General features: G+C 59.3%; 6 protein-coding genes across 6 annotated transcripts; 4 read left to right on the top strand and 2 right to left on the bottom strand.

Moving 5' to 3' along the window:
- Positions 1-15: 15 nt before the first annotated feature.
- On the bottom strand, positions 16-1,095 carry HRG_00294 (putative SAM-dependent methyltransferase domain-containing protein; the record flags this gene model as incomplete). The annotated part of the gene is made up of 2 exons (XM_044858765.1): positions 16-704; positions 765-1,095. 2 exons carry the CDS (start codon positions 1,093-1,095, stop codon positions 16-18), a joined length of 1,020 nt encoding a protein of 339 aa, XP_044725165.1.
- A 1,396-nt stretch (positions 1,096-2,491) lies between these two features.
- Positions 2,492-4,883, top strand: HRG_00293 (transketolase, thiamine diphosphate binding domain-containing protein; the record flags this gene model as incomplete). The annotated part of the gene is made up of 5 exons (XM_044858764.1): positions 2,492-2,545; positions 2,700-2,746; positions 2,815-2,910; positions 2,968-3,052; positions 3,108-4,883. 5 exons carry the CDS (start codon positions 2,492-2,494, stop codon positions 4,881-4,883), a joined length of 2,058 nt encoding a protein of 685 aa, XP_044725164.1.
- Positions 4,884-5,333: 450 nt separating this feature from the next.
- Positions 5,334-5,879, bottom strand: HRG_00292 (uncharacterized protein; the record flags this gene model as incomplete). The annotated part of the gene is made up of 1 exon (XM_044858763.1): positions 5,334-5,879. The coding sequence occupies one exon, from the start codon at positions 5,877-5,879 to the stop codon at positions 5,334-5,336; it is 546 nt and encodes a 181-aa protein (XP_044725163.1).
- Positions 5,880-7,909: 2,030 nt separating this feature from the next.
- HRG_00291 (CASC3/Barentsz eIF4AIII binding domain-containing protein) lies at positions 7,910-10,132 on the top strand (the record flags this gene model as incomplete). The annotated part of the gene is made up of 2 exons (XM_044858762.1): positions 7,910-8,556; positions 8,608-10,132. 2 exons carry the CDS (start codon positions 7,910-7,912, stop codon positions 10,130-10,132), a joined length of 2,172 nt encoding a protein of 723 aa, XP_044725162.1.
- A 6,919-nt stretch (positions 10,133-17,051) lies between these two features.
- Positions 17,052-20,175, top strand: HRG_00290 (Zinc finger, ZZ type; the record flags this gene model as incomplete). Its single annotated transcript, XM_044858761.1, has 9 exons — positions 17,052-17,177; positions 17,337-17,540; positions 17,625-17,645; positions 17,742-18,035; positions 18,084-18,516; positions 18,585-18,793; positions 18,853-19,219; positions 19,283-19,362; positions 19,420-20,175. The coding sequence occupies 9 exons, from the start codon at positions 17,052-17,054 to the stop codon at positions 20,173-20,175; spliced, it is 2,490 nt and encodes an 829-aa protein (XP_044725161.1).
- An 894-nt stretch (positions 20,176-21,069) lies between these two features.
- Positions 21,070-24,794, top strand: HRG_00289 (ranBP1 domain-containing protein; the record flags this gene model as incomplete). The annotated part of the gene is made up of 3 exons (XM_044858760.1): positions 21,070-23,971; positions 24,020-24,214; positions 24,268-24,794. 3 exons carry the CDS (start codon positions 21,070-21,072, stop codon positions 24,792-24,794), a joined length of 3,624 nt encoding a protein of 1,207 aa, XP_044725160.1.
- Positions 24,795-24,894: the final 100 nt, after the last annotated feature.

The following is a 24,894-nucleotide window of genomic DNA, read 5'->3' as shown; positions in this document are numbered from 1 at the left end:
CAATGCACTGGGCCGCTAGGGCTTGTGTATTCGATACAGATGCATCTGATATCGCATGTTCTCCAACTGGATCGGGTACGACAAGCCCTCGGGGAGGCGAAACCAGACGGAGTCATGCGATTCCAGCTTCTCCCAGTGATGGTCCCGCGCCTCGGCGCCGAGCAGCGTGTGGTCGAGCAGCCACTGCATGGGATAGCGCTTCTTTTCCTTGCCCACCGCAGCCTCGGAGTAACTACCAGGGCTGTCGACTACGAGGAGCAAGCTCCGCGAGGCCAGCGCGCCTCCCAACGACCGCAGAAAGGCCGTCGTCTTGCCCAGCCCGCCGTCCGTGTACAGCTCGTTGAGAGTGAACAGGAGCGTGACGAGCAGTGGATCGGCGCCGACCAGCCCTGCGAGTCTGTCGCGCGTCAGCGACAAGACGTCGCTTTGGCAAAAGGTAGTGGATAGCTGCGAGTCGAGGAGGAGAGGCTGGTTCGAAGCTTTGGCGGCGGCCGAGGCATAATTGGAGAGTGGCGGGGCCGAGGTGAGGATTTCCTGAAGCCGGGACGTCACATGGGACCAGGGCGCGGCGTCTAGGAGGGTGAGGGCGCCTTGGGAGGCGGTGTCGTGGATGTAGTGGGCAAAGGCAACGTGTTCGGCGGCACAGCCCCCGATGGAGAGCATACTGAAGATTTTGGAGCCGTGGAGAAGCTCATCTGCGCTCCCTCGGTTCAAGTTATCTCGTCTTTTACCGTCGTCGGATGCGGCAGCTGGCGGCAGCTCACCGTCGGCCCCGAGCATCTGGCGCACATGGTCTCCCACGGCACGGAGCACGGCGGCGTAGCAAAGCGCCCTCGTCGGACTCCATCGCGCAGCATATGCATCGAGGCACCTCTGGCTGGCGAAGGCGGCGGCAAAGTCGCGCCTGAACAGGGCCTGCTTGATCTCCTGCAGAACGGCAGGGAAGTCGTCCGAGGCCAGCACGCTGCCAAAGGCGTGGGCGAAGACGTCGAGCAGCCGCTGCTGGTCTCTCGTGTCCTGGACGGTGGGCGCAGCTTTGGGTGGCCTGGTGCTAGAGGCCGACGTCGTCGTCTTGGATGGCGTCTTGCCGACCATTTCCCTGGGGTGTCGGCGGCTTGAGGCTGGCTACATTCCGAAATTACGTGGGCTGGCTGGATGCGCGGGCGAAACGGACGGGGAAAACCTCGGCCTTGTGCTGAGGACGAGAAGTACCTATGTAGTAATTATTAATACAGTCTCACCTACTGTACGTACTGTACAGTCCGTAACTTAAGTTACAGCAAGCATTCAACAAGGGCTGTTCCAACACAACAACCCCGACTGTCCAGAAATTGCTCCATGTTTGGTTGGTTGTCGAGAAACAGGGATACCATGCTGGAGCCCGAGTGCATAAATATCGCACCCCAGCGGCTCCATGGCCACGTCCGGGAACCGCGGTTTTCTTTAGCGCAGGCCGGAGACCTTGCGGATTCATAGCTGGATGCGTCGGCAAACGCTGACGGAACGTCGGTAACCACCTCTGTACCCACGGCCACGCAATCGGGTGCTGCAGCGGCCGGCCCCTGTAGCCGGCATGCCGCTATTTGCCTACATGTAGACCACTGAGACGGTTCTTCCACTCCCGAATATAGCCGCAATGCCCCGACAGAACGTAGGCCATCTAGAGCGGATTCTTACTAGAGGTGTGCCTTATCCCGACAAGCTGATGGCTGCCAAGACGTGGATGTTGTTGCTCAGAGTAATGGCAGAGAAACGTCCGCTCTCGGGCGCTCGTAGGCCGTTTCCATCAGTACATACTTTAAGCACCTGGACCACACCGACGTCATGGCACAGACAGCTATGCCGCCGTCTCCGTTCTGGTGCAGCGGTGGCCTTCGCTCGTGTGTTAAATTGCGTGGCGAGAAGCTGAACCAGTTCCCGCCGTGCCGGAACGGGGGACCAGCCGGGCGGGCCCGAAGACGGAGCCTGCGCTGGAGACCGACCCATGGCACATTGCGTCAAGTGACTGCACAGTTTTGCATTGTGGGTGTATGTGCATACTCATTTGGGTCGTGGAATATTATCGAAACAGCCATCATGGAAGGAGTAGAGGCTTTGAAACTGCTCGAATAGACGGCAGTGTCAAGCTCCCCAGCCAATCCGACAGCTTCATCGGGTACCGGTACCCGGGCTGAGGCCCGAAACATGCCTCCAGCTACTTGCCACAAACGGTCCACTCCTGCCGCAATGAGGTATCTCGCATCCAGCGTTTCGGGCCCACCACGTTTCTGTACCGCGGCCCTCAATACATTGGGCCATGACATAACCCCTCAGCAGAAAATGGTCCCGCCAAAGCGAGTACGCCCAAGCATTGAGCTCGCCCGCCAACTCTATTCCCTCCCCTTCCTCCTCCTCTTCATACCACTTCCCTCATCCTCAACCTCCTCCCTCTGCACACCTGCCCTGCAGCACACTTCCCGTCGATATATCCATTTCAAAAAGGGTCGCCATCATGGGTTACGGCGAAATCGACCAAAAGGCCATCAACACCATCCGCCTTCTCGCGGTAAGTGGTTTTTCCTCGCTCCCCTCTCGAGCTTACCCCGCCGCCACCTTTTTACCCCGCCAAAGATGCCGCTGGCGATATACCACCTCACGGCGCAGCAAGCCCTTCATGGGCGCGAGCGAGCGACTCCAACAGGGGAGCTGACACTGCGCAGGTTGATGCCACCTTCAACAGCAACTCGGGCCACCCGGGAGCCCCCATGTGAGTAGCACCAAGCTATGCCCCTCGCCAGAGCTTGCCGCGGCTTCCGCTGACAACGATTGCTGCAGGGGCATGGCTCCCGTTGCCCATGTTCTCTTCAACAAGTTCATGAAGTTCAACCCCAAGAACCCCAAGTGGCTGAACCGAGATCGCTTCGTCCTCTCGTAAGTCGCCGTTTCCTCGGCCGCGCCAACCCGGTCTAACCCCGGGACCACGCACAGCAACGGCCACGGATGCATGCTTCAGTATGCCCTCCTGCACCTCTTCGGCTACGATGTCACCATGGACGACCTCAAGGCTTTCCGAGTAGGTGTCAGCCTCGACCCCGACCTGACAATGTCGCTGACTGTGTGCGCTTCAGTCAGTCGACAGCAAGACCCCCGGACATCCCGAGGCCCACGACACTCCCGGCATCGAGGTCACCACTGGCCCCCTCGGCCAGGGCGTGTGCAACGCCGTCGGTCTCGCCATGGCCCAGGCTCACACCGCCGCCACATTCAATAAGTCCGGTCTGGACATCGTCGACAACTACACGTACTGCTTCCTCGGCGACGGCTGCCTGATGGAGGGTATCTCCAGCGAGGCCTCGTCGCTCGCTGGCCACTTGCAGCTCGGCAACCTCATCTGCATCTACGACGACAACCACATCTCCATTGACGGCGACACCAACTGTGCCTTCACCGAGGATGTCGTCAAGCGCTATGAGGCCTACGGCTGGCACGTCGTCTCCGTCAACGACGGTGACAACGACTTGGCCGCCATCGAGGCCGCCATTCAAAAGTGCAAGCAGGTCAAGGACAAGCCCTCCATGATCAAGCTGAAGACCACCATCGGCTTCGGCTCCCTCCAGCAGGGCACCCACGGCGTGCACGGCTCGCCCCTCAAGGCCGACGACATCAAGCAGGTCAAGCAGAAGTGGGGCTTCAACCCGGACAAGTCCTTCGAGGTTCCCAAGGAGGTCTACGACATGTACGGGAAACACTCCTCCGAGGGCGCCGCCGCCGAGGAGAAGTGGAACCAGCTGCTTTCCAAGTATGCTCAGCAGTACCCCAAGGAGCACGCCGACCTGCAGCGGCGCCTCAAAGGCGAGCTCCCCCAGGGCTGGGAGAAAAGCCTCCCGGTTTACACGCCCGCCGACTCGGCCGTCGCCACCCGCAAGCTGTCCGAGACTGTCCTCGGCAAGATTGAGTCGGCCATTCCGGAGCTGTTTGGTGGCTCCGCCGACCTGACTGGCTCCAACCTGACCCGCTGGAAGTCGGCCGTCGACTTCCAGCCCAAGGCCACCGGTCTGGGCGACTACGCGGGCCGCTACGTCCGTTACGGCGTCCGCGAGCACGCCATGGGCGCCATCATGAACGGCCTGGCCGCCTACGGCACCATCCTGCCCTACGGCGGGACCTTCTTGAACTTTGTTTCCTACGCTGCTGGCGCCGTCCGTCTGTCTGCTCTGTCCCAGGTCCGCGTTCTCTGGGTGGCCACTCACGACTCGATTGGCCTCGGCGAAGACGGCCCAACCCACCAACCCATTGAGACTCTGGCTCACTTCCGCGCTCTCCCCAACTGCATGGTCTGGCGCCCTGCCGACGGAAACGAGACCAGCGCCGCCTACTACGTCGCCCTCACCTCCAAGAACACACCCAGCATCCTGGCCCTGTCGCGCCAGAACCTGCCTCAGCTCGAGGGTTCGACCATTGAAAAGGCCATGAAGGGCGGCTACGTCCTCCACGAGGTGCAGGGCGCCAATGTCACCCTCGTCTCCACGGGGTCCGAGGTGTCCATCTGCGTCGACGCCGCCAAGTACCTCAAGGAGAAGCACAGCATCAAGGCACGCATCGTCTCGATGCCCTGCTTCGAGGTGTTTGACACGCAGTCCAAGGACTACAGACTGTCGGTCCTGCCCGACGGGATCCCCTCGTTGTCCGTCGAGGTCATGAGCACCATGGGCTGGGAGCGCTACACGCACGAGCAGTTTGGCATCAACCGCTTCGGCGCCTCTGGCGCCTACAAGGACGTCTACAAGAAGTTTGAGTTCACTCCCGAGGGCATCTCCAAGCGTGCCGTTGCCACCGTTGACTTCTGGAAGAGCGTGCCCAACATCCGCTCCCCCGTCAACCGTGCCTTCCAGCAGCTCATTTAAAGAGGTGCCGGGCGACTTGTGTGGGAAAAGCAATTACCGGCGTGGATCGCCCTCGAATTGCTTTGCGTTTGGGTTCATGTAATATGCAGTCAAAGATGGAACTTGGAGCAAAGGGACTGAGAGAGATGTTTGTGCAAAAATAGAAGTTTGAACATTTGGTTGACATGGTTCTGTGTCACCCTGTCATGATGATTCCCTGCGGCAAAGGCGTAGGACGAAATGTGCACATGTCTGGAAGAGAACATGCCAACCCTCGACTCCACGCTCATGCTGTAAACAATACAAACGTCGGCATCAACCGTCGTCCCAAGCTTGGACAGGGCTTTTTTTCCTCTGCCGCGCACCAGTGCCAGCCCAGCGGCCTTGGCTCTGGACCGACTCGAAGGAAGAGGACCAAGGCAGGGTACCGGATGAGGAAACTGGCGCGTCGAAAAGACGGCTCGTGCTTGGTCATTCGGGGCCTGCGTCGGGGGTCGGATCGGCGGCGCCCTGCAGCGTCCACTGTCGCTGAAACTCACGCCCGAGCTTCTCTAGCCTGGCGGCGGCACGACGTGCCTCGCGGGCCTCGTCCGAGGAGGCGGCAACAACAAGGCCGACGAGCATGGGGGCGGCATCCTCGGGCCTCGTTGCCGAGCCATCCCCGCTGTCCTGCGCGTCCGCGTCCACGTCCCCGGCTCGACCATCATCGAGGTGCAAGGCCGAATCCTTGTCTGGCGCGGCGCGGGTGGTGCTGCCGCCGCTGCCAGTGCCGGCCTCGCAGGGGTGGAGGTAGGTCTGCAGGACGACGGGGCCGGCATCGGGATACTCGACCATGATGCGCTGGGGACGGCCGAGTTGGGCGCGCTGGGCGGCGGTCTGGGCGGAGAGGGCGCTGGAGGTGAGGGAGGTGAGGGAGTCGAGGTGGGAGGGGGACGAGGACGAGGTGATGAGCGGGGTGAGGGTGAGGTCGGAGAGGTGGATGGAGAGGGTGGGGTGTTGCGAGGGCAGGTTGGCCATGGCGCGGGCTATGGTGTGAAGACGGCTGTTATTGTACCATGTTTGACGTGGGCAGGGGGCGTTTTCTGGGGTTTCTTTGGGGCTTCTGGCCGATGGCTTGTCTCGCTATTCGACAAATGGTCGGGTGAGAAGGAGGAAGAAGACGGCGGCTAGTGTGGGAGTATCTGCCAGCTTTGGCTTTCACATGGGCCGCCGTCAGTCCCCAGGCTTTGCCTCGACCCCGCCCTCCGGGCCTGCTGCATCTGGCGACGTGCATCGTGGATTGTGTCGGAGGGCGGCACTGTCTGTCTGTCTGTTTGCGGAGAAGGGGGCCTTGTTGAGGAAAGAGTATTCTGGGACTGACGACGATGTAAATGGGGGTTGTTTACGGGTCTGTCTTTTAGGTGTGACACGGCGTTCGGTATTTGCATCCATCCATCGACTGAGCTGTGAATGGGAACACGGACAGAAGCCCGGGAGTTATATATATATACATACTGTAGGTACTACTGCCTCATATTTGCGAGATGGCTGCCCCAGATTGGCTGTCCGAGTTACACGGCGTGCCAGAGTGCTGGCGTCGCCGGATGGCCCGCGCCGCGCTTTGGGCCAGGCTGCCTGTCACTGAGCCTACCCTAGACAACGTCTCGAGTCAAGTAAAGACAAGAGAAGACCTGGAAACAAAGGCTGCAAATAGGCATGCCCGGCACCGGGTGGTTATCTATTTATTGACTTGTCGGCTGGAGGCGCGGCGATCCGAGCGTCTTTATAGGAAGCTCTGTGGCCGCCGGGTGTCGATCACACACTCGTGAAGGGCTGCCTGCCACAGGTGGGCAGGTCTACAGCACAGTTGCCTGTACAACAATGGGCACCAGATAGCCGGGTGCTGGCCACACAGTCCAGCTGCCTACCTGCCTACCTATCTATGCGTTGGCTGGTGCGACTGCAGTCATGGGGGGGGCGCTGGGCTGCAACAGTATGTGTGGACTTGGGCGGTCCAGACAGCGTCATCCAAGAGGGACAGAGAGAGGGGTTGATTCATTCATCTCAGCTAGGACTTGTCACGGACGGGCCAATGGAGCGAGTGCCCTCCGTCAGCACAGGACTTGGCCTGCTTTATGCTGGTCAGGATGACATGGGCTGGGGGTCATGAACAACGACAGGCTGAAGTGGTCCGTTGAAAAAGCCCCTCCGTTACCGTTTGCCTGGCCGGCATGTACAAGCCAACTGGCGTTCCGATGCGTGCGGGTTCAGGTACCTCGCTCGGCTTCCGTCGTGTTACCACTGTGGCGGCCGGTTGACAGGCTTTTACCGAGCACAGTCTTGGGCCCGCGTTAGTCATCAAGCAAATTCACGACGCGACCTCATCGGACACCATCCCGACGCATTGCACGGCCAAAGAAATGTCCTGCCTTTGCTTCCCACATTGTCCCCCACGCAAGCCCTGCCTCGCATCAGACTGATTGTACGTGCCGAGCCCTCTACAGATGCCTGTCGTAGCAGCAAGGGAGCTGGTATGCGCAGGGCATCCATCTTACCTAATACAATCACGGTAGCTCCTCTGTTGTAGGTACGGTACGGAGTACTGCGGGACTTTCCTAGGCGGTACCCAGCCAAGGACTACTTCCGCCGCCGCCGCCTTGGTTGCAAGTCGGGGCCTGCACCTCACTTTTTTTGGCGCCTCGATTCATCGCCTCGCCAAATCTTCTTCATCCGTCCTCTTCACGCCCATCCATCCATTCCTGCCCCTCCCCCCCATCTCTCCCTTCCCCTTATCCTCCTCGCGTCGCCAGTCTCCTCCCCGCCTCCCCGGCACCGCATCGACGGGCCCTGTCCGACTGGGTCTGCGCCCGTCGAGAGCCAATCCGCTGACCCGAGCACCATCGCCGTTGGGTATTACCTGGTCTGGCACCGCAGGGCGGGTTGGGCTACTTCTTCCTTCCTCCTCTCTCTCTCCTCTTGCCTGTCGCCACCGCGCATGATCAGCCGGGCCCGCCGCCCGTCCCCATCGCCCTCGCTCCATTCGTCTGCCATCTAGTCGCCCCGTCATCATGGCCGCTGCCCCGCGACGCAGGAGAATCGGCCATCGGCGCCGGGTTGAGGACGAAGGCGATGATGAGGCCCGCACCGAGGCCCTCGACGGTGACGACGAGTCCCTGAGCGACGGCTCCCTCCTCACCGATGACGACGACGCCGGCCAGGACAGCGACACCAGCAACATCGACGAGGCCTCGCCCACGTCGCCCAACGTCAGGAAGTCGGCAAACGGCGCGCCAAAGCCCGCCGCACGGCACCCTCGCAGCTCGAGCGCCCGGGCAGCCTCCACCAGCAAGCCCGTCTCGGACGCGGAAGTGATGCTGCACGGCTTGTCTATGACCGACAAGCCCGCCCCGGCACAGGATATGCACTTTGACGAGGTGGTGGTATCTCCTCCCAAGTCCCCCTCGGCCCCCGTCGTCGTGAGCTCGGCATCGGCCATCCGGCAGCCCCCCGACGCTCAGGCAGACCGCCGTCGCCAAGAGCACGAGGATTATAAGCGGAGGAGGGACGAGGACCCGGCCTTTGTGCCCAACCGGGGATCCTTTTTCATGCACGACCACCGATATGCCGGTCCTGCCGGCAATGGCTTTCGCCCCTTTGGCCGAGGTCGAGGACGAGGCGGACGAGGCGGCGTCGGCGGCCCATTTTCGCCCTTCAAGTGCGTCTTCCTACTGCGTAAATGTATGTACCTACTGACCTCTGCTGCAAGCCACCTGCACAATCCCTCGGACCCGACGACCAGCTCGCCATGGACTCATGATATGCACGAGATTGTCGCCGATCCCGCCCCTCGCCGCCCACGCCAGATGCCGCACGGCGAGGGCCCGCCCAACGGCAATGGCTACATACCCACTTGTGACGCGAGCCCGACGCCCATCAACCGGACGCTGTCGACGGAGAAACATATTGGCAACGCCCAGGTCCGCGTCTTCCTCCCGCACCTGATGAAGAGCCCGGCCGTGTTCCCCGGCATGCCCGTGAAGCAATACACGAAGCTTCCCGATCACCGCCCTCCTCTTCGGCGAGACAAGCCCGTCCGTATCTCGCTCCCCGACCACGCTGCCAGATACATCTTCCCAGCATCCGACAGATCCTTCACCTTCATCCCGCGGGCACTGCGGCCTAACCAGCAGCGCATGCGTGGTAAGCCTCGATCGGCCTGGGGCTCCGCCGGGGGCTTTTCGAGACGCACGAGCGTCATGGGCGGCAGCTACTACGGGAGCGCCTATTCTCCGAGCATTGCCCTCAGCCGACGCTCCTCCGTCGTGCACGAGCGGGACATGGTATTTTCGCCCACCGGCTCGGCCATCTCGCGGCCGCCGATGCCCGCCGACGCTGCTCGACCCGTCGTCCGTCTTCCCCCTGCCGCCCGACCAGACGCTCATCTGCTGGAGCCAGCGCCGCAGCTCGGGATGCCTGTCGTGGCGCAGGAAGCTTCCATCAGCGACCTGCCGCAGCCGCAAACGCACCCGCTTCCGCAGAAGCCTGCCATACACGAGAACCGGCCTGCTTCGATCCCCATGCATCAGCCTCGCCCGCAGAAGAACATCTCCGTCGCCGACATTGAGTCCCCGACCTTTACCCAGGGGCCCCAGGCCTTCCAGCAGCCTTTCCATCAGCAGGTCCCCTTGCAGGTCGCCAACGGGCTCCAACATGACGCGCACGCGCACGCACGCGGGCCCTCATACCCGTCGCAGCACTCGACCGGAACGCCCTTGTCCCAGATCCCCGAGCGCGCAATACACGCGGCTCCCTTTCAGCCCAACAGCTACAACCAACTGCCGTACTACAACCAACACATGTACCAGCCCCAGCCTCAGGCCCAACCACAGGCCCAGCCTCAGGCACGGGCTCAAGCCCAGCAGGGCTATTACTACTCTCAGGGCTTCTCGGGCCCTGGCATTGCTTCGTCGGCGGCGGCGCCTGCCTTTGTTCCTGGCGGCCCACACGGCATGCAGGGCGGGTTTGCGGCTGCGGGCCATGTCGAGCAGCCGGCCGCGCAGGCGAGCGTGCAGAATCACTCGCCAAACCCCAACCTGGTGGCCCAGGAGGTCAACGGCATGGTATACTACTACGACGCGTCCCAGATACAGCAGGTCAACACATACCCGCCGTACCCGGCTCACCAAAGCTTCCAACCCAGCGTCATGGGCATGGGCGGCATGGTGACACCCAGCCCCGATGGCTTCTACTATCCCCAGCACGCGCCGGGCATGGTCTACTACTCGCAATAGGGCCTCGAGCCGTCCCACTGCTACGGCTTGACGTGCCCTGAACTATTCTGACTCTTTACTTCGATTTAATACCTGCGCTATCATGCCGCGCTTTGCTCTGGAGTGCCGGGGTCGGTTGGCTTTTCGCTGGTTGGGGAATCTCCCGGGTTATCATCATGGGCTTTCTGCGGGCGTGCACACCATTATGGCTTTGATGCACGCTCCATTCTTGATTATCGTTTCGAGTGGGCATACCGCGGTGGGTTTCGAGTACGCTGTCCAAAACGGCCTTTTTCTCTCGTCTTGTGTTTGACCGAGGGCTTGAGCATGCACCGAGATGGCGCATTTCTCAGAGGAGGGAGAAGAGACGATGCCCGACTTGGCTGTCATGTCGGTATCGCCGCTCCAGCAGGGAGGTGCATGGTGGAATGCGCACGGAAGAGTGAAGGGATATCATGGGGGCAAACCTCGACGAGGGGAGCATTTCCCGTTTGGCTTTCTGGGATGATTTGATGTTTGTTGCGGTCCCGATTTGCAGTTTTACCCTCTTCGTTCGTTGCCTGGGCAGTCCTGATACATCATCTTTCCTTGTCGGGATTTCCTTGTCCGTCACGAGGGACCTTGTGGTCTGTTTTGCTTGCTTTCTCTTGGCTGTCATGGCAGCGGCGTTCCTTTTTGGGTGTCTGGGAGTCGTTTCATACCTAGGAATTGTGAATGGAAAGAAAAAGGGGCGATTGCGCGCAAGGCGTTTTGCTCTGACCGAGTGAATATCCCAAGCTGTCATCCAGACGACCCGTGACCGTGGAAATTGTCAAGGGAAATGCGACTGGGCTAACCCTAAGGGGTGGGACAGTGAGGGCAACGGCAAAGGTATGCAAGGCAGAAGGGTGATTACGCATGCGGGTTGCCGATGGGCAGACGTAGACAAGGGAGTAGAGTCGGCGATTCTTGTAGAGCAGGGCCTTGGCAAGGTTGCAAGGCAGCACGCAGACAGCATGGTAGGCTCTCACTAGCTATCCGGGCACTTCTGTCGTCAGGATGGCTCAGAGGAGTGAGAGGGGGAAGGGGGGGGTTCGGTTAGTGATTGGATGGGAAGGGCTGGCCGCATCAGTGGATGGAGTCTGGAGACTTTAGAGACCATGATATCCGATGTCGCAAAGTTGGGGACGCTCCAGATGCCTCCTGGACATAGGCCGCTGCCCATGTCGTCCGAGTTTCACCGCATGTTCAAGTCTGGACACCAGCATGGGGGATGTTTTGTGTGAGAGAGAGAGAGAGAGAGAGAGAGAGAGAGAGAGAGAGGGCGGCATCTGACGGGACTATACACCAACGGGAGGTAGAGTACCTCCGGGGCCAAGTACAGTATGTGCGAGCATGTATGTACATACTTGACGATGGCAAAGCCAGTGGGTGTGTGGGATCACGCGGGCGGAGGACCTCAGGTGCGCGTCGGGGCTTTGGACAAGGCCGATAGGCGGGCAGAGCAAGGGCCAGTACCGAGAAGGATTCATGATTGATTGATTACCTGGTGCATGCTTGTCCTTGGGAGGCGTCACGTGGAGGGAAGCGGGCGGCTGTTGAGATGGATGGATGGGTGGGCTGGGTTGAGTTCTTGTAGGTGATGTATGTATTGTATATTCGCGAGTTCAGTGCAGTACAGTACTGTACATACATTATGCAAGCAGCAAGAGGGTGGCACCGGCAATAGCAAGCGAGTGAAATGAGGTTGAGGCTTGGTTTGCCGAAGAAGGCTGGCGAGGAGGTGATGACGAAGCTGGGGAGGCGAATGGGCATGGATGGGCATGGATGGGCATGGTGATGAGTGACACCTTCCTCCGAAGGACACTGGGGCAGGCGCTGCGAGGCGGGCGTCGTGAGTAAGGCAGCGCTGTTGATAGGGGAGCCAATAGAGGCGCGGGGGTCCGCGCCTTTAAAGTCGGCGCGGACGTCCGCGCCTGTTATGTAAGCCCGGCTGGCCATTGTGGGCGCCGCGAACAGCGCCCGCCGCGACCGCGCTGGCGCGCCAGTTTTACTGCACATATCTCCCCGCACATCGGCAAAAGTACTCAACGGCCACAGCGTCAATTTGAGTGTCAATCGACTCAAATTTTTTTAATCTAAATTGCTGTGGTTTCCAACTGTGGCGCACTTATACAGACCGGTCCTAGCAGACGACTTATATGCGGGAATAGTTTGCCTGCTGTTCCTCCGAGTCTCTCTCGCAGTCAGCCCATATACCTGCAGTACCTCTTTCTCGTGAGAAAGGCTGCGCTTGCATTTCCTCGGCCACCCGGGCATCTAACCGCTCTTCTTCTGCCTTATCCCAATCAAGGTATGCCATCATCTCTTCCTTGGTCCATTTCCTCGAGCCGCAGCTCCTTGACATTTGCTTCCAGTCGAGGCACCAGTCATATTCAGTCTTGCTGTAGCGCAATGGCAAGCCCATTGCCTTTCGGTATGCCTGGTTGGTCTTGAGATTGCCGCGAGGCTGTGCTCTATACCAAGAGTCTCTTGCCCTGACATACCTCTGATAGATGGCTCGTGGGTCATCATATCGTAGATTCTCCGTAGTCTCTGTAGCTTCTGCAATTCCTGTCGAGACTGCAGCAATTGTAGACACCGTAGAGACTGTAGTGACTGCAACCGTGATTGTCTCCATGACTGCTGCAGTCTGTGCAGTCTCTGAAATTGCTACTGCTTGTGCAGTCTGTGCAGTCTGTGCAGTCGCTGCAATTGCTGCCGTCTCTGCAGTCTCTGCCGCCCGTGCCTCTGCCCGCTGCAGTATGTCGCTATAGCGTAAAGGACAATTGCGAGATGTCATGATGTGCCCTTTCTGGTGGCATTTGCTGCATGTAGGTGGCGCCTTTGGCCGTAGAACTGGCTCTATGGCTTCAAATGCACTTGGCTCGCGCTGTGTGGATGACTGTGTTATCCTCGATGTGGCGACAAGTTGGTCCAATCGCCGACGAGGCTCTATGAGGACCTGACCAATCTCTTTGGTATCCCGTCGAAGGCGCCAATGCGTATGAAAATGTTGTGGCCGGAGTGGCAGATCTTCCTCTATGAGCGGCTGTAATGTGTGCGCACAAGGGAGACCGTGAGACTTGGTGAAGCTGCCTGTGCAAGCAGGGATGTCTTTCTCGTTGAGGCGCTTGTGTTGCTTTGCAACCTGTCGCAAGGCTTCGTGTGATACCCAGCCACGTACCGTGCTATATACGGTTCCAGAGAGCTCAATTGGCATCCGTATATGCTGCCTGGCTTGGTTGGCTTGTAGCTCGGCCAGTTGGTTGAGAAGAGCTTGCTTGATTGCCCTCGTTGCTTCGAAGAGGTCTAGTGTTGACTTCTTAAGGTGGCTCTTCAATAATGCGTGGATGCCTTCCACCGGGAAGTAGCCACATTGCCGAAATGAGCATATTGATCAACCCAGGCCTTGACGAGCTTTTCCTTATACGGGTCCAACCAGGTTTCCCGTATGTAGCTAACCTCCTTGACGTATCGTGGTACAAAGCGCTTCTCCAGCTCTTCAACTTGTTGATCGAATGTCTCCTCATCTCTCGAGCTCACGATTGAGTGCCAATACCCAAAGAACTCAACCCATTTCTCATCACTGTTAGAGTTCTCATCCTCACGGTCGAATGCTGGTTTGCAATAGCTAAGCACCGCCTTGTTCGCATGCCAGATGCAGAGCAGAGACCTTGACGCAGGAAAGCACCGGGAAATTGCGTTCATGCAGGCAAGGCAACGATCTGTAAGGATAACGGATGGCTGGCGAATGTCATATAACTCGTATATCGATTGGAGTTGGTCCAGTGCCCAGATGTAGTCATCTTCATCTTCACCACTGAGAAAGGCAAAGGCAATACAGAATGACCGTTGGCAGGCATCAACGCCGATCATATCGAGCAGTGGCATCTTATATTTGTTCGTCTTGTATGTGCAGTCTAGAAGTAGTAATTCTGGGTATGCGTTGAGGTATTCTAGTGACGCCGGGTGTGCGAATAAGACCGCTGTGACTCGGCCGTCATGGTCAAGCTGTATGCGGGTTTGGACCCCTCGTTGTCAAGCTCATTGGCAAGGGCATGCATTGTGCTCTGCCCAGCAAGAAGCTCTCGTCTGCGCTGTGCGATACAGTTATATATGTCTTGCTGTGTCGCTCCTTGAGCAGTCTGAGAGCTCTGGCGCATATATGTCCGGATATCCTTTGGTGCTATGCCGGCGCTTGCGAGGTTCCCAATAGCTGACTGGTCAGTTGAGGAGAGGGCACGATGAGCTGGATGTGCTGTAATGTGCAGACTGGGCTCATGGTTGTGGACCGACTTCTCCTCGCCTGGGCGATGCCTGATATACCAGTACGACTTATCAAGGCTCTCTTTCGCATTGATGGAAAACTGGCATCCAGTGATACGGGAGCTTGTAGACCGTTGCCGTTCAGCTGGCTTCTGGTCCTTGCTTGTATGAGCCCCTGGTCTACCTCCACGATCACAGGCAAATGTGACTGTGCGTCTTCCGGACCGCGGGTCTCTCGTGGACTTGCCTGTGGTGAAGGCATAGCCTCTTGGAGCTGCCCACGCATTAATTGAGACAAGAAGGGACTCTCGCGAGTCGAATTGACCCTCAGGAGGAAGGCAATCGTCAGGAATTCAGTAAGCTCCATATTGGCCTACTCTGCGTAAGGGGCGGCGGATAAATTGGGCCGCAATGGCGGCGCGCTGACCCTCCGTGGATATGGTCGTGATATGCTTGCCACAGTACGGAGGGCGAGAGAAAGGAGAGGACAGGTCGGGGCCGGAGGCGGGCCCGACTATCTTCCGGCTGGGCTTACAAAACAGGCGCGGACGTCCGCGCCGACTTTAAAGGCGCGGACCCCCGCGCCTCTATTGGCTCCCCTGTTGATAGGGATGCATGTTACTCTCGGACTGTCGGAATTACTAATCCCGCGTGGGCAGTCCGATATGGTTGAAGATGCCATGGCTTTGACTTTTATTCCTTTTCTTTTTTTACTTTGTTGATTCCGATGCTAAGACGTTCCAGGCCCTCGCTCACCTCGGGAAGAAAAGAAGAAGGGGGGGGGGGGATGCGTTTTTGCACCATTGCGGCGAAGCGGCAGCGGCAGCCGCCAAACGTTAACGCACACGCACACGCATACCCACCACCCACCCACAACCCACACACAGTTTGGTGAGTTGGGATTGAAGAGCAAATGGCTGGTAATGGCTTCTTCCTCGCCCGCATGCCGCGGCAGGCGTGCTGGCGAGAGGAATCGATGGCGGCGGATGCACGCACAGATCACCTGTACTGTTGAAGGTTTGGGGGTGCTCCGGGGGCAACAGCGGCCATGTACGGTGCATGATGTTCAGGCATCTTCGGTGGTTACGTTTGCACCTGCGCCGACCGAGGTCTGTGCTAGCCTCCAAGGCTGTTAGCTCCTGGGAATCGTTTCAACCTTTTTTCCTTTCTTCTTTCTCGCCTTGTTAACTCCGTCGCCGTCATTACAAGATGAGTTCGGTCCCGAGCGAGACGTATCTTGTCACTTCTCCTCCCCCCCCCTGCGTGTATGCAGTACAGTATCCGTATGCTTCATCATGATGCGACCTCTGCATTGTACAGACAGACAGACCCAACAAGTCATGGCTACTATTATTTACAGGATTGCCAGGCAAGCAAGCAGCACTACCATTGGTGAAGTCGACGGCTCGCTTAAAACGCCTCCCGCCGCCCATGTCCACGGCAGCAAGCAAAAAGTCGCGCCGTGGCTCTTGAATATTCCTGTTGGTGACGGGCGGCAAGGTGCATCAGGTAGCACACATGACATGGGACGGGCGCCCCTTGCAAGACCGACGGCGCCTCAAAAACAAATGCATCTCCGTCTACTACTGTACTACTAATCGGCTTTGCCTCTCGGCAGCTGCGGCAAGCCGTGCCCTCGCCCGTCACATCCCCGCCGACGACGACAGCGTCAGCCTGTTGGCCAGCAGCAGCAACAACCAGGTGTTGCTTGGTGCGTGCGCGCGCCGTTTTGCTGCCTGTTCGTACTGTACTTCGCGCATAGGTACCATGCACCATGTCCCGCTTGGAGGGTCCCCCGCCACCAGGCTGCTGCAAGGCCTCGTCCCTCTTCGCCCCCCCTTTGGTCCACCGCCCAGCTGCACGCACTCGGGCGGGGGCCCACCCTGCTTTTGTGAGGACGCACAGTGTCATTTTGGTAAAATGCACCGTGACCAGCTCAGCTCTCGGGCGTCTGTACAGTGCGTATGCAGGCCGAGTGCTGCAACAGCTCGTGGTCCACTGCATCTTGGACGTGTGCCTTGATTGCGTACACCTGCCGGTAGCTGGTGAGCCAAGGCCTCGGCGGCTACTGTACAGGCGGGGAATCCTCTCCTGGTCCCGCGGACTCGTCCCCGTACAGTGTCCAAAGCGTCCAAACGCCATCGTCACACTGTCCCATGCTGCGGCACAGTGCTCCGGTACAGTAATCACCCCTCTGCAAGAACCTCCCGCCTCCTCCACCTTCGCCTCCACCTCCCTCCACCACTATCCATCCTCGCCGCCCTTCCCATCCATCTGCGATCCGGCAACTCCACCTCAAAGCCCTCCCCCCCCCAATATCCATCTCCATCACCACGCCCTCTCGTGCTCGCTGCACGTCCATCTCTTCGTCATCTCGGGGGAGGGATCCCGTTTGATCTTCTCGTCACCCAGAAAGCATCGTTTTGGGCCGAGGTCAACAGCCAAGCGTCGTTGCCCACCCGCCCCAGCGTCCCGCCCGTCATTCGTCACCTTCGTCACCGCCTGTAAGCCTCTCACCGATCATAACAAGTCCTCTTTCCTCCCAACCCAACGCGCAATACCCTGCTGACTAGCTTCCTCTGCTGATGCCAGGGACATTTCTTTCGGGCACCAGCTTCATTTCCACTTCTCGATATTTTCACGTCCAGCCATCATGTCGGCTCTCTCTCACCACGCGGGCCTCGACGCCCCCGTCACACTCAAGGTCTTCTACGATGGGGCTACTCGCCGGGCCAAGATGCCTCTCCGCGAAATGGTCCCCAGAATCCTTGAGAAGCATGTCAGTAGTTTCCCCTCTCCCCCCTCTCCCCCCTCTCGCACGTCGTACGCGGGCTGTGCTCCGTTACGCACGCCGACTTCTCGACCCAAGCGTCGTCCGGGCTGGTCGATGCAACATGCAACCCCTCGTGTTTGACTCTGCCTACTAACTCACATCAAGCTGCGAACGTTTCTACAAATCCCTGAAGACTCGAAAATCATGATCGAACGGTATTCCGACTCTGCCGCCGCCTACGTGCTGCTTGATTCCGCCAACGTGTCTGTCTACAAGCAGCTGTACCGAGCTGCCAAGGCCAAGTCGAAGCTCAAGCTTCGCGTCAGTGTCATCGGCAAGGAAGATAAGGCGGCGCCCGTGTCCGCTCCGGTCGAGGAAGAATCACAAAGTTCAAAAATACCCGCTGAGCCTGCACCTTCCGGCGAAGCTGAGTCGTCGACTTGTATCGTCAAGACTGAGTCGCCGACGCCCATGGTTAAGTCCGAGTCACCCACGCCTGCCGCCGTGCTCCCGGCCGATCCGTCGGCCATAAAGCTTGCATTCCGAGGCCCCGGCCCGCATGCGGCTCAGGTCACTACCCCGCCCAAGGACACGCCCAAGGGCTCATACCAGCCTCGGAGGTGGAACGAGGAGTTCCAGAGCCGCATGAAGGACATAAAACAAACTACTGATGATCTGGCGGACCTGGCCTGTCAACTGGAGTGGCAGCTTCCGGCCCCCACTGCCGATAAACTCCCCAGCAAGCCCGATGACGTCGTTGCAAGCAAGTCGTCGGCTGCTGCCAAGGGCAGTGAAACCGTCTTCTCAAAGCCTGCATCGCCTTGCGCTGCCAAGGGCAAAGATGCTGCCTCTTCGAACAAGCCTGTACCGACCTGGCCTGCGGGGGGCAACGACATCCTCCTCATGAACAAGCCTGCATTGTCTTGCCCTTCAACGGGTTGCAGCTTTGCCGTGTGTTGCAACCACTGCGAAATGACCATTCCGAATGCCCACTATCATTGCTCGACGTGCGACGACGGCGACTTTGACTTGTGCCAGTCTTGCGTCGACCTAGGCTTCACATGCTACAGCAACGATCACTGGCTTATCAAGCGGACGATGAAGAACGGCCAGCTCGTTAACAGCACCACCGAGATCATTGCGCCCAAGTCCAAGCCAAAGGCCCAGGACAAGAAGGAGGACAAGAAGGAGGACCAGAAGGAGGTCAAGCAGACGGTTGCCATCTCTCGCGACTATGCCTCAGATGTCTTTGGCAAGCCACTGATCTCTCGCACCACTGTCGAACTGGCAAGCACCCGTTGGTCTTGTCTCAGCAACATGCGGACCTGCAACTGCTGTGTCCAAGGTTGGTATTCCCCATCGGCTGACGGCTATCTCATATGCCAAGCGGCGCGCTGATTGACTCGTTACCAGAACTCCCCGAGCGCGAATTCCTCCACTGTAGGACGTGCGAGGACTACGATCTTTGCCAGGTTTGCTTCGCCAACGATGCGCACGGCCATCACCCCAAGCACGGGTTCGTCCCGGCCGTCCCGGGGGCTCAAATGCCCGACCACGTCAAGGCAAAGATGAGGCCTGGCCGCAGTCAGATGCATCACGCTATATGCGATGGGTGCGATAAGGTTTGTTATTCATTGTCAAAGGCTACATGATAGTGCAATCACTAATGAGATGATTACAGTACATCACGGGTGTGCGTCACAAGTGCCTTGATTGCCCTGACTGGGATTACTGTTCGGAGTGCGTTACCAACGCCCACTCCGTGCACCCGAACCACCGGTTTGCACCCATCTATGAACCCCTCGGGAACACCCAGGTATGGCCCGCGGCACAGCCCATCCACATTGGCATCTGCTGCGATGGACTTCTTTGCTCCGCCTCTCAGGCCTACCCGTCGTATATTCGCGGCGTTCGTTACAAGTGCGCCGTGTGCCACGACCTCGACTTTTGCGCCAACTGTGAGGCACATCCTGGCAATAACCACAACAGGACTCATCCCCTCATCAAGTTCAAGACTCCTGTCCGCCACGTGAGCGTCACCACCACCGGTGAGCGCCAGGACGGCAAGCGCATGCCTGCTATGGGCGATCGCATGGGTGCCAAGTCTCCAGAAACGGCGAGCCCTTCGGAGAAGAACACCATCAACGCCGTGCAGACTGTTTTGGATATGAAGCCTCAGGAGCCCATATCCGTAGCCAGATACGAGCCTGCCGTGAAGAAGCCCGAGGCAAAGGCTGAGCCCAAGCAGCACGAATCTGCGACTGCCGCTCCCGAGAAGTCGTCCGAGGAAGACCTGCGAGCCGTGTTTGTTCGCGACTCGGTCCAAGACGGGACCATTCTGCCGCCGAACCAAGTCTTTGAGCAGACGTGGATTCTTCGCAACGAGGGCAGCGCCGCGTGGCCTGCCGGGTGCTCAGTCAAGTTTGTCGGTGGAGACTATATGGGCCATGTCGACTCGGCCCATCCCGCGGGCATCTCGGAGCTTGTGTCCGCCTCCGAGTCCACCGTTTGCTACGCGCCACTTGCTCCTGGCCAGGAGTTTTCATTTACCGTCCTCCTTCGCACGCCCACCCGCCCCGGCAGGATCATCTCTTACTGGCGCCTGACGACGCAGGACGGACTCAAATTTGGCCATCGCCTTTGGTGCGAGGTCAATGTTCGCCCCGTGCCCAGTGAGATCAAGCCCAAGCCTGATGTGCTTCACGTCGAGGATGTCAAGAAGGAGCAGGAGAGCAGCTCGGGGTCCAGCAGCACCATGATCTTCCCGAAGCTCCAGAAGGAATCTCCCAGTGCTAGCATCCACGAGGAAGTCCAGATCGAGGCGGAAGCACCGGCGTCGACCGGCAAAGTTGATGCTGAGGATGGCTTTGAGGACTGCGGAGACGACGACGACGAGTGGGATGCCTCGGAAACGGGATTCATGACCGACGAGGAGTACGACATCCTGGATGCGTCGGACGAGGAGTTCCTGGAGCAGCAGCAGCAGAGGCCTGCGAAGAAGTGAAGGCCTAGAAGGCAACAAATTTCCTTTGTACGGATCGGTATATGGGGGTTCGGAAGTATTGCTTTCTGTGAATCTTGGTCTTCAAGGCTGGAGCTGTACTACCCCTGCCCTTCCCAAACCCCTCCCCTGAGCCTCCCCCATGTGTAATATTATGTTCGCGATCCCAGAGCCAAAGGAACTGTGTCGGCAGCAGGACAATGGCCTAGCGGACTTGGATCGTGGAGATGGCTAAAGACGGGAATCTCATTCGTTATAGTTGTAGGTCACCAGATTAGGATGCAATTGACCTCGGTTGATACTTGCCACTATTGCACTGTGCACGTTTTCTAGTGTTACTGTAGGTTCGTCTGAACGATCGGCGGCCGGGGTGATATGGTAGGGCAAGAAGTACGGATATGTATCCACGTAACTCTTTTTTGCTGGGCCGGAAACTTACCACGCAGCCTTAGTAATCAAGCGAGTGCTGCCTGTTGCCTGAGGCATGCGAAGAGGCCAGAAGCGGCGCTACTCGGGCACCCCCTTGCCGCATGCTTTTTTTCCCCTTCCACCCGGAGCATCAAAGCATCGACCGTTGAGTGACGGTTGCGTCCGCTCTGCGAAAGTTCACTTCCTCCATCTTTTTACCCGTATCCGAACGCTCAAGGCATCATTCGAGCCTCGGACACGTAATTGTGGCAACGCCTCGAAAACCCTTCAGCTGCAGCGCCGAGGGCGGATGCTCGAAGCTACGCGACGGCCAACAAAACTCCATTGCTGACGGGCGCCTTGTGCAGTGGCCACACTCGTCCGACCATTGATGGAATTCTGAAGTGACGGCGCGACCGCGTCTTCTCCGTCTCTCAATACCTCGACTTCGTTCACACCCTTTTGCCGACAGACATCTTTCCCCTCGACATGGTGACCTTCTCTATCCCCGGCGACGATGATGTCGCCGAGGTCGCAAACGGCACCCCGAAACCCCGTCCGCCTCTACCCTTTGCGAAGCGCACCTTTGCCGCGTCGCCCTTTGCGGGTGGCTCCTCCAAGCGCCACGGCACGCCTCAGACTGCCCCGACGCGCAAGTTTATGTTGGGCACCCACGACGACAACCCCCCGAGCGGCCTGAGCAACAGCTCGATAGCCACCGCCCGCAACATCTTCCGGGAATCCACCTTTAGCGACAGCCCGCCCTCGACTGCTTTCTCGCCGAGCCTCCCGCATGGCGCAATGAAGAAGGTGTTCGCCCCCGGCGCCACCCCCGAGTCGACGCGCACATTTCGTCAGTCGACCGCGCAGGCGACTCCGCGAGGCATGGCCGCCAAGGCGACGGACAAGGAGCTGTTTCCTATGCGCATCTCGTCTCCGCCGCCGGAATTGTCTGGCGAAGTGCTCACTCAAAAGATTCCCAAGGAATGGAACTCTAAGGGATCCATCTACGCAGACCAGTTTCTAGCACACTTGTGCCCGCCAGGTCTCGATGAGGAGCAGCGGCGCCAGTTCTTTTGCATCCTCGATCTTCGACGACTCAAATACGCGGCTAACGAAATCTTTTCTCGCAAAGACTGGAAGTTGAATGTGATCAATTTTGCAAAGGAATTCGAAAAGAGCCGTAGCATCATTCTCCTACGATATGGGCTCTACGAGTTCCAGAACGTCAAGCCCTCCAAGGAGGTGCTCAAGAGGTGGCGACGCGAGCACGGCCTCCCGGAGCCAGAGGAAGAGGAAGTCCCGCCCACCCCGTCAAAGATGGCCTCGATGAAGAAGCGCAAGGCCAGCGACGACCTCTCCAAGGACTCGGCCGCGGCAAGCCGCTCGATGCTCAAAGGCAAGCGCAGAGCAATGGAGGAGGAGGAGACGGTGGCGACTCCTGCACCGAGCAAGAACAAGAGAAAGGCTTCGGTCAGCGAGGAGCAGCCCTCCAAGTTGCAAAAGCCCGCGCCCTCCTCGGCCAAATCGTTGTTTGAAAAGATTGCCAACAAGCCAACCTCGGCCGCTCAGGCCTCTCAGACCCCGGCCAGCTCGAGGGTGAACCTTTTTGGTGCCAAGACATCCACCAGCAGCAACCTGGCCCGCTCGGTCTTCACCAACTCAAAGGCTCTGGGTGGCCAGGGCGGCGCCCCAGCTGGAAGCAACATCTTTGGCTACCTTTCCGACGCAAGCTCGGCCAAGAACAGCGGTGTCGAAGCCGATGTAGAGAGTGAGAGTGAGACTGGCTCAGAGGAAGCAAGCCCCGGCGAGGGCCAGAGCGACGAGAGGAGTGTTGCTGCCAGTGGCACCGGCGAGGCTGGTTCCCAGGCCGGGTCCAGCTTTTTTGCAAAGCAGCCTGCGTCGCTGACCAGCGGTTCCGGCCCGGGCCTGTCGAGCAACCCGGGCACGAGGGAGAGCACGCCGGGACGAAGCTTGTTCGAGCGAGTCACAAAGGACAACGAAGGCCAGCCAGTTCGCGCCGAGAAGTCCGCTGACTCCTTGAACGACAAACCCGCGGCCCCGCGGGATCAGACGTGGAACCCGAGCACCACCCCCATCAAGTTTGCCTCATCGACACCAGCCAGCGCTGCTCCTGCGGGCTCCGTCTTCGCCCCGAAGAGCACCACCACGACAAACTTTGGCACGGCCGGCCAGGAGACGTCATCTGCAAAGGCATTGTCGGCAGGTGCAAGCGCGGAGGAGGGGGCAAAGGAAGGCTGCGAGTCCGACAAGGAGAATGAATCGCAGCCCTCGAGAAAGTCTCCTTTCGAGCCCAAGGCGCCGGCCGCACAGCCGAGCCTGGGTTCCTCGCTGTTCCAACCCAAGTCAACGCCGACCGAAACCCCTCAAGGATCGGAAGTCCCCAAGCAAAGCTCCAACATGTTTGGCTCTACAGCTAATAACGACTCAAAGCCTGAAGCGGCGCCGGCCACGACCAACATGTTTGGCACATTGGCCAAGGCGAGTGGCGCGACTTCTGCCACGACCCCTCCTGTTCAGTCGGGCTACACTTTTGGAGCGAAGCCTGTGCAATCGGACAAGTCCGCCGAATCCGAGGCCGCCCCCAAGGCCGGCCCCCTGTTTGGTGGCATAAGCGCCCCTTCGACGCTCGGAAACACGGGCACCGCGTCGTCTGTGTTTGGGGTCAATAAGCCGGCCTCCAATCCCGCGAGTGGTCCAGGCAGCGGTGCCTCAACTCCATCGGCTTCTCTTTTCGGCGCATCCTCTGCTCAACCAAGTGGCTCCGCAGCTGCAAAGACTAACGACGCCGCGCTATCCTCCACCGGTCCTCCATCCCATCCCCAGTTCGGTTTTGGGAGCGCGTCAAACGCAGAAGACGGCAAGCCCAGCTCGGGGACTGAGGCTACCCCCTCCAAGCCACTCTTTGGTGGCGCGCCCAAGTCTCCGTCTTCTGGTGCCATCGGGAATAGCTTGTTCAGCGGTAGTCCCATGAAGCAAGATGAGCCGTCGCCTGCCAAGAAGGCGTTTGCAGGAGCCAGCGGCGCGGGGTCGTCGGCTCCCGTCTTTAGCTTTGGCAACCCGCAAGCCGCGACCAGTAGCGCCCCAAGCAGCAGCAGCATTTTCGGAGGGGCACCGGCACCCGCCGCCAGCAATGCCGGCAATGGTAGCGACCCCTTTGGAGCCGCAACACCGTCCAACGCCGGGTCTGGCGGCTTCAGCTTCAACTTTGGCGGCGCTGGGGCCTCTGGCTCGTCCTTCAACAACCCCTTTGCCAAGACGTCGAACACTGCATCCGGGGCGCCCTCTGGCGGCGGCTTCAGCTTCGGAGGCGCTTCATCGGGTCCCACCGGTGGCTCGTCGACTTCCTTCCAGTTTGGAGCAGGCGCTGGCGCGAACGGATCGACGACGGCGACATCTGGTGGTTCCCTCTTCGGAGCGGCGCAGGCGGCCACAAATGCGGCGCCGGCCTTTGGTGGTGCCTCGACGCCCGGCGGTGCGCCGGTCTTCAACTTCTCGGGCCCCCCGTCCCAGCCCTCGCAGGGCAGCGGCACCATGTTTGGGTCCAGCCAGGCAGTTCCCGCGTTGGGCGGCCTCCAGCCACCTGCTGGTGGATCCTCGACCACGGGGACCAGTAAGTCACCATTTCCACATCGGAAAATTGCCCCGCTAAAGCGTCGGGTGTAGACTCTCCTTTGAACCTTGGAGGAGGCGGTTCAAGCCTGGCGACTACACCGGCCGCGGGGACCCCGGAACCTTGGAACCAAGCTGAAGGAACCACTGGCGGGGACCACGAGGGGGGCGATAAGCATGAGCAGATCAACCTCACGGACGGGGTGGACGTGAACGAGGAGATTGTCCACGAGGTGCGGGCCAAGGCGCTGAAATTTGTGCCGCCGGCGGACAGCGACGGCAAGGGCAAGTCGAAGAGCCCGTGGTCGACCCAGGGCATCGGCCCACTGCGGCTGCTGAAACACGAGGAGACGGGCATGGTGCGGCTTGTGTTGCGAGCGGAACCGCGAGGGCACGTGGCGCTGAATCGGGCGGTGCTGCCAAACATGCCGTACAAGGCGGATGAAAAATATGTCAAGATTACGACATCCAACGAGGACGGCGATGGGCTGGAGACGTGGATGGTGCAGGTCAAGACCAAGGACATGGCGAAGGAGCTGGCGGAGGCGTTGGAGAAGAACAAAGAGCTGAACAAGCAGTAAATACTTGGGGGGACAGAGATTGTTGTTGTGGCAGGGCATATGGGGGGAAGCATGGCTGGCGCTTTGTGCAGCTCTATATAATCGCGTTTGTCTCTTGGCA

The sequence above is a fragment of the Hirsutella rhossiliensis genome, assembly GCF_020360975.1.
Source record: "Hirsutella rhossiliensis strain HR02 chromosome Unknown scaffold00001, whole genome shotgun sequence".
NCBI classification, from domain to species: Eukaryota; Fungi; Ascomycota; class Sordariomycetes; order Hypocreales; family Ophiocordycipitaceae; genus Hirsutella; species Hirsutella rhossiliensis.
This window is presented reverse-complemented; position numbering and strand designations above follow the sequence as displayed.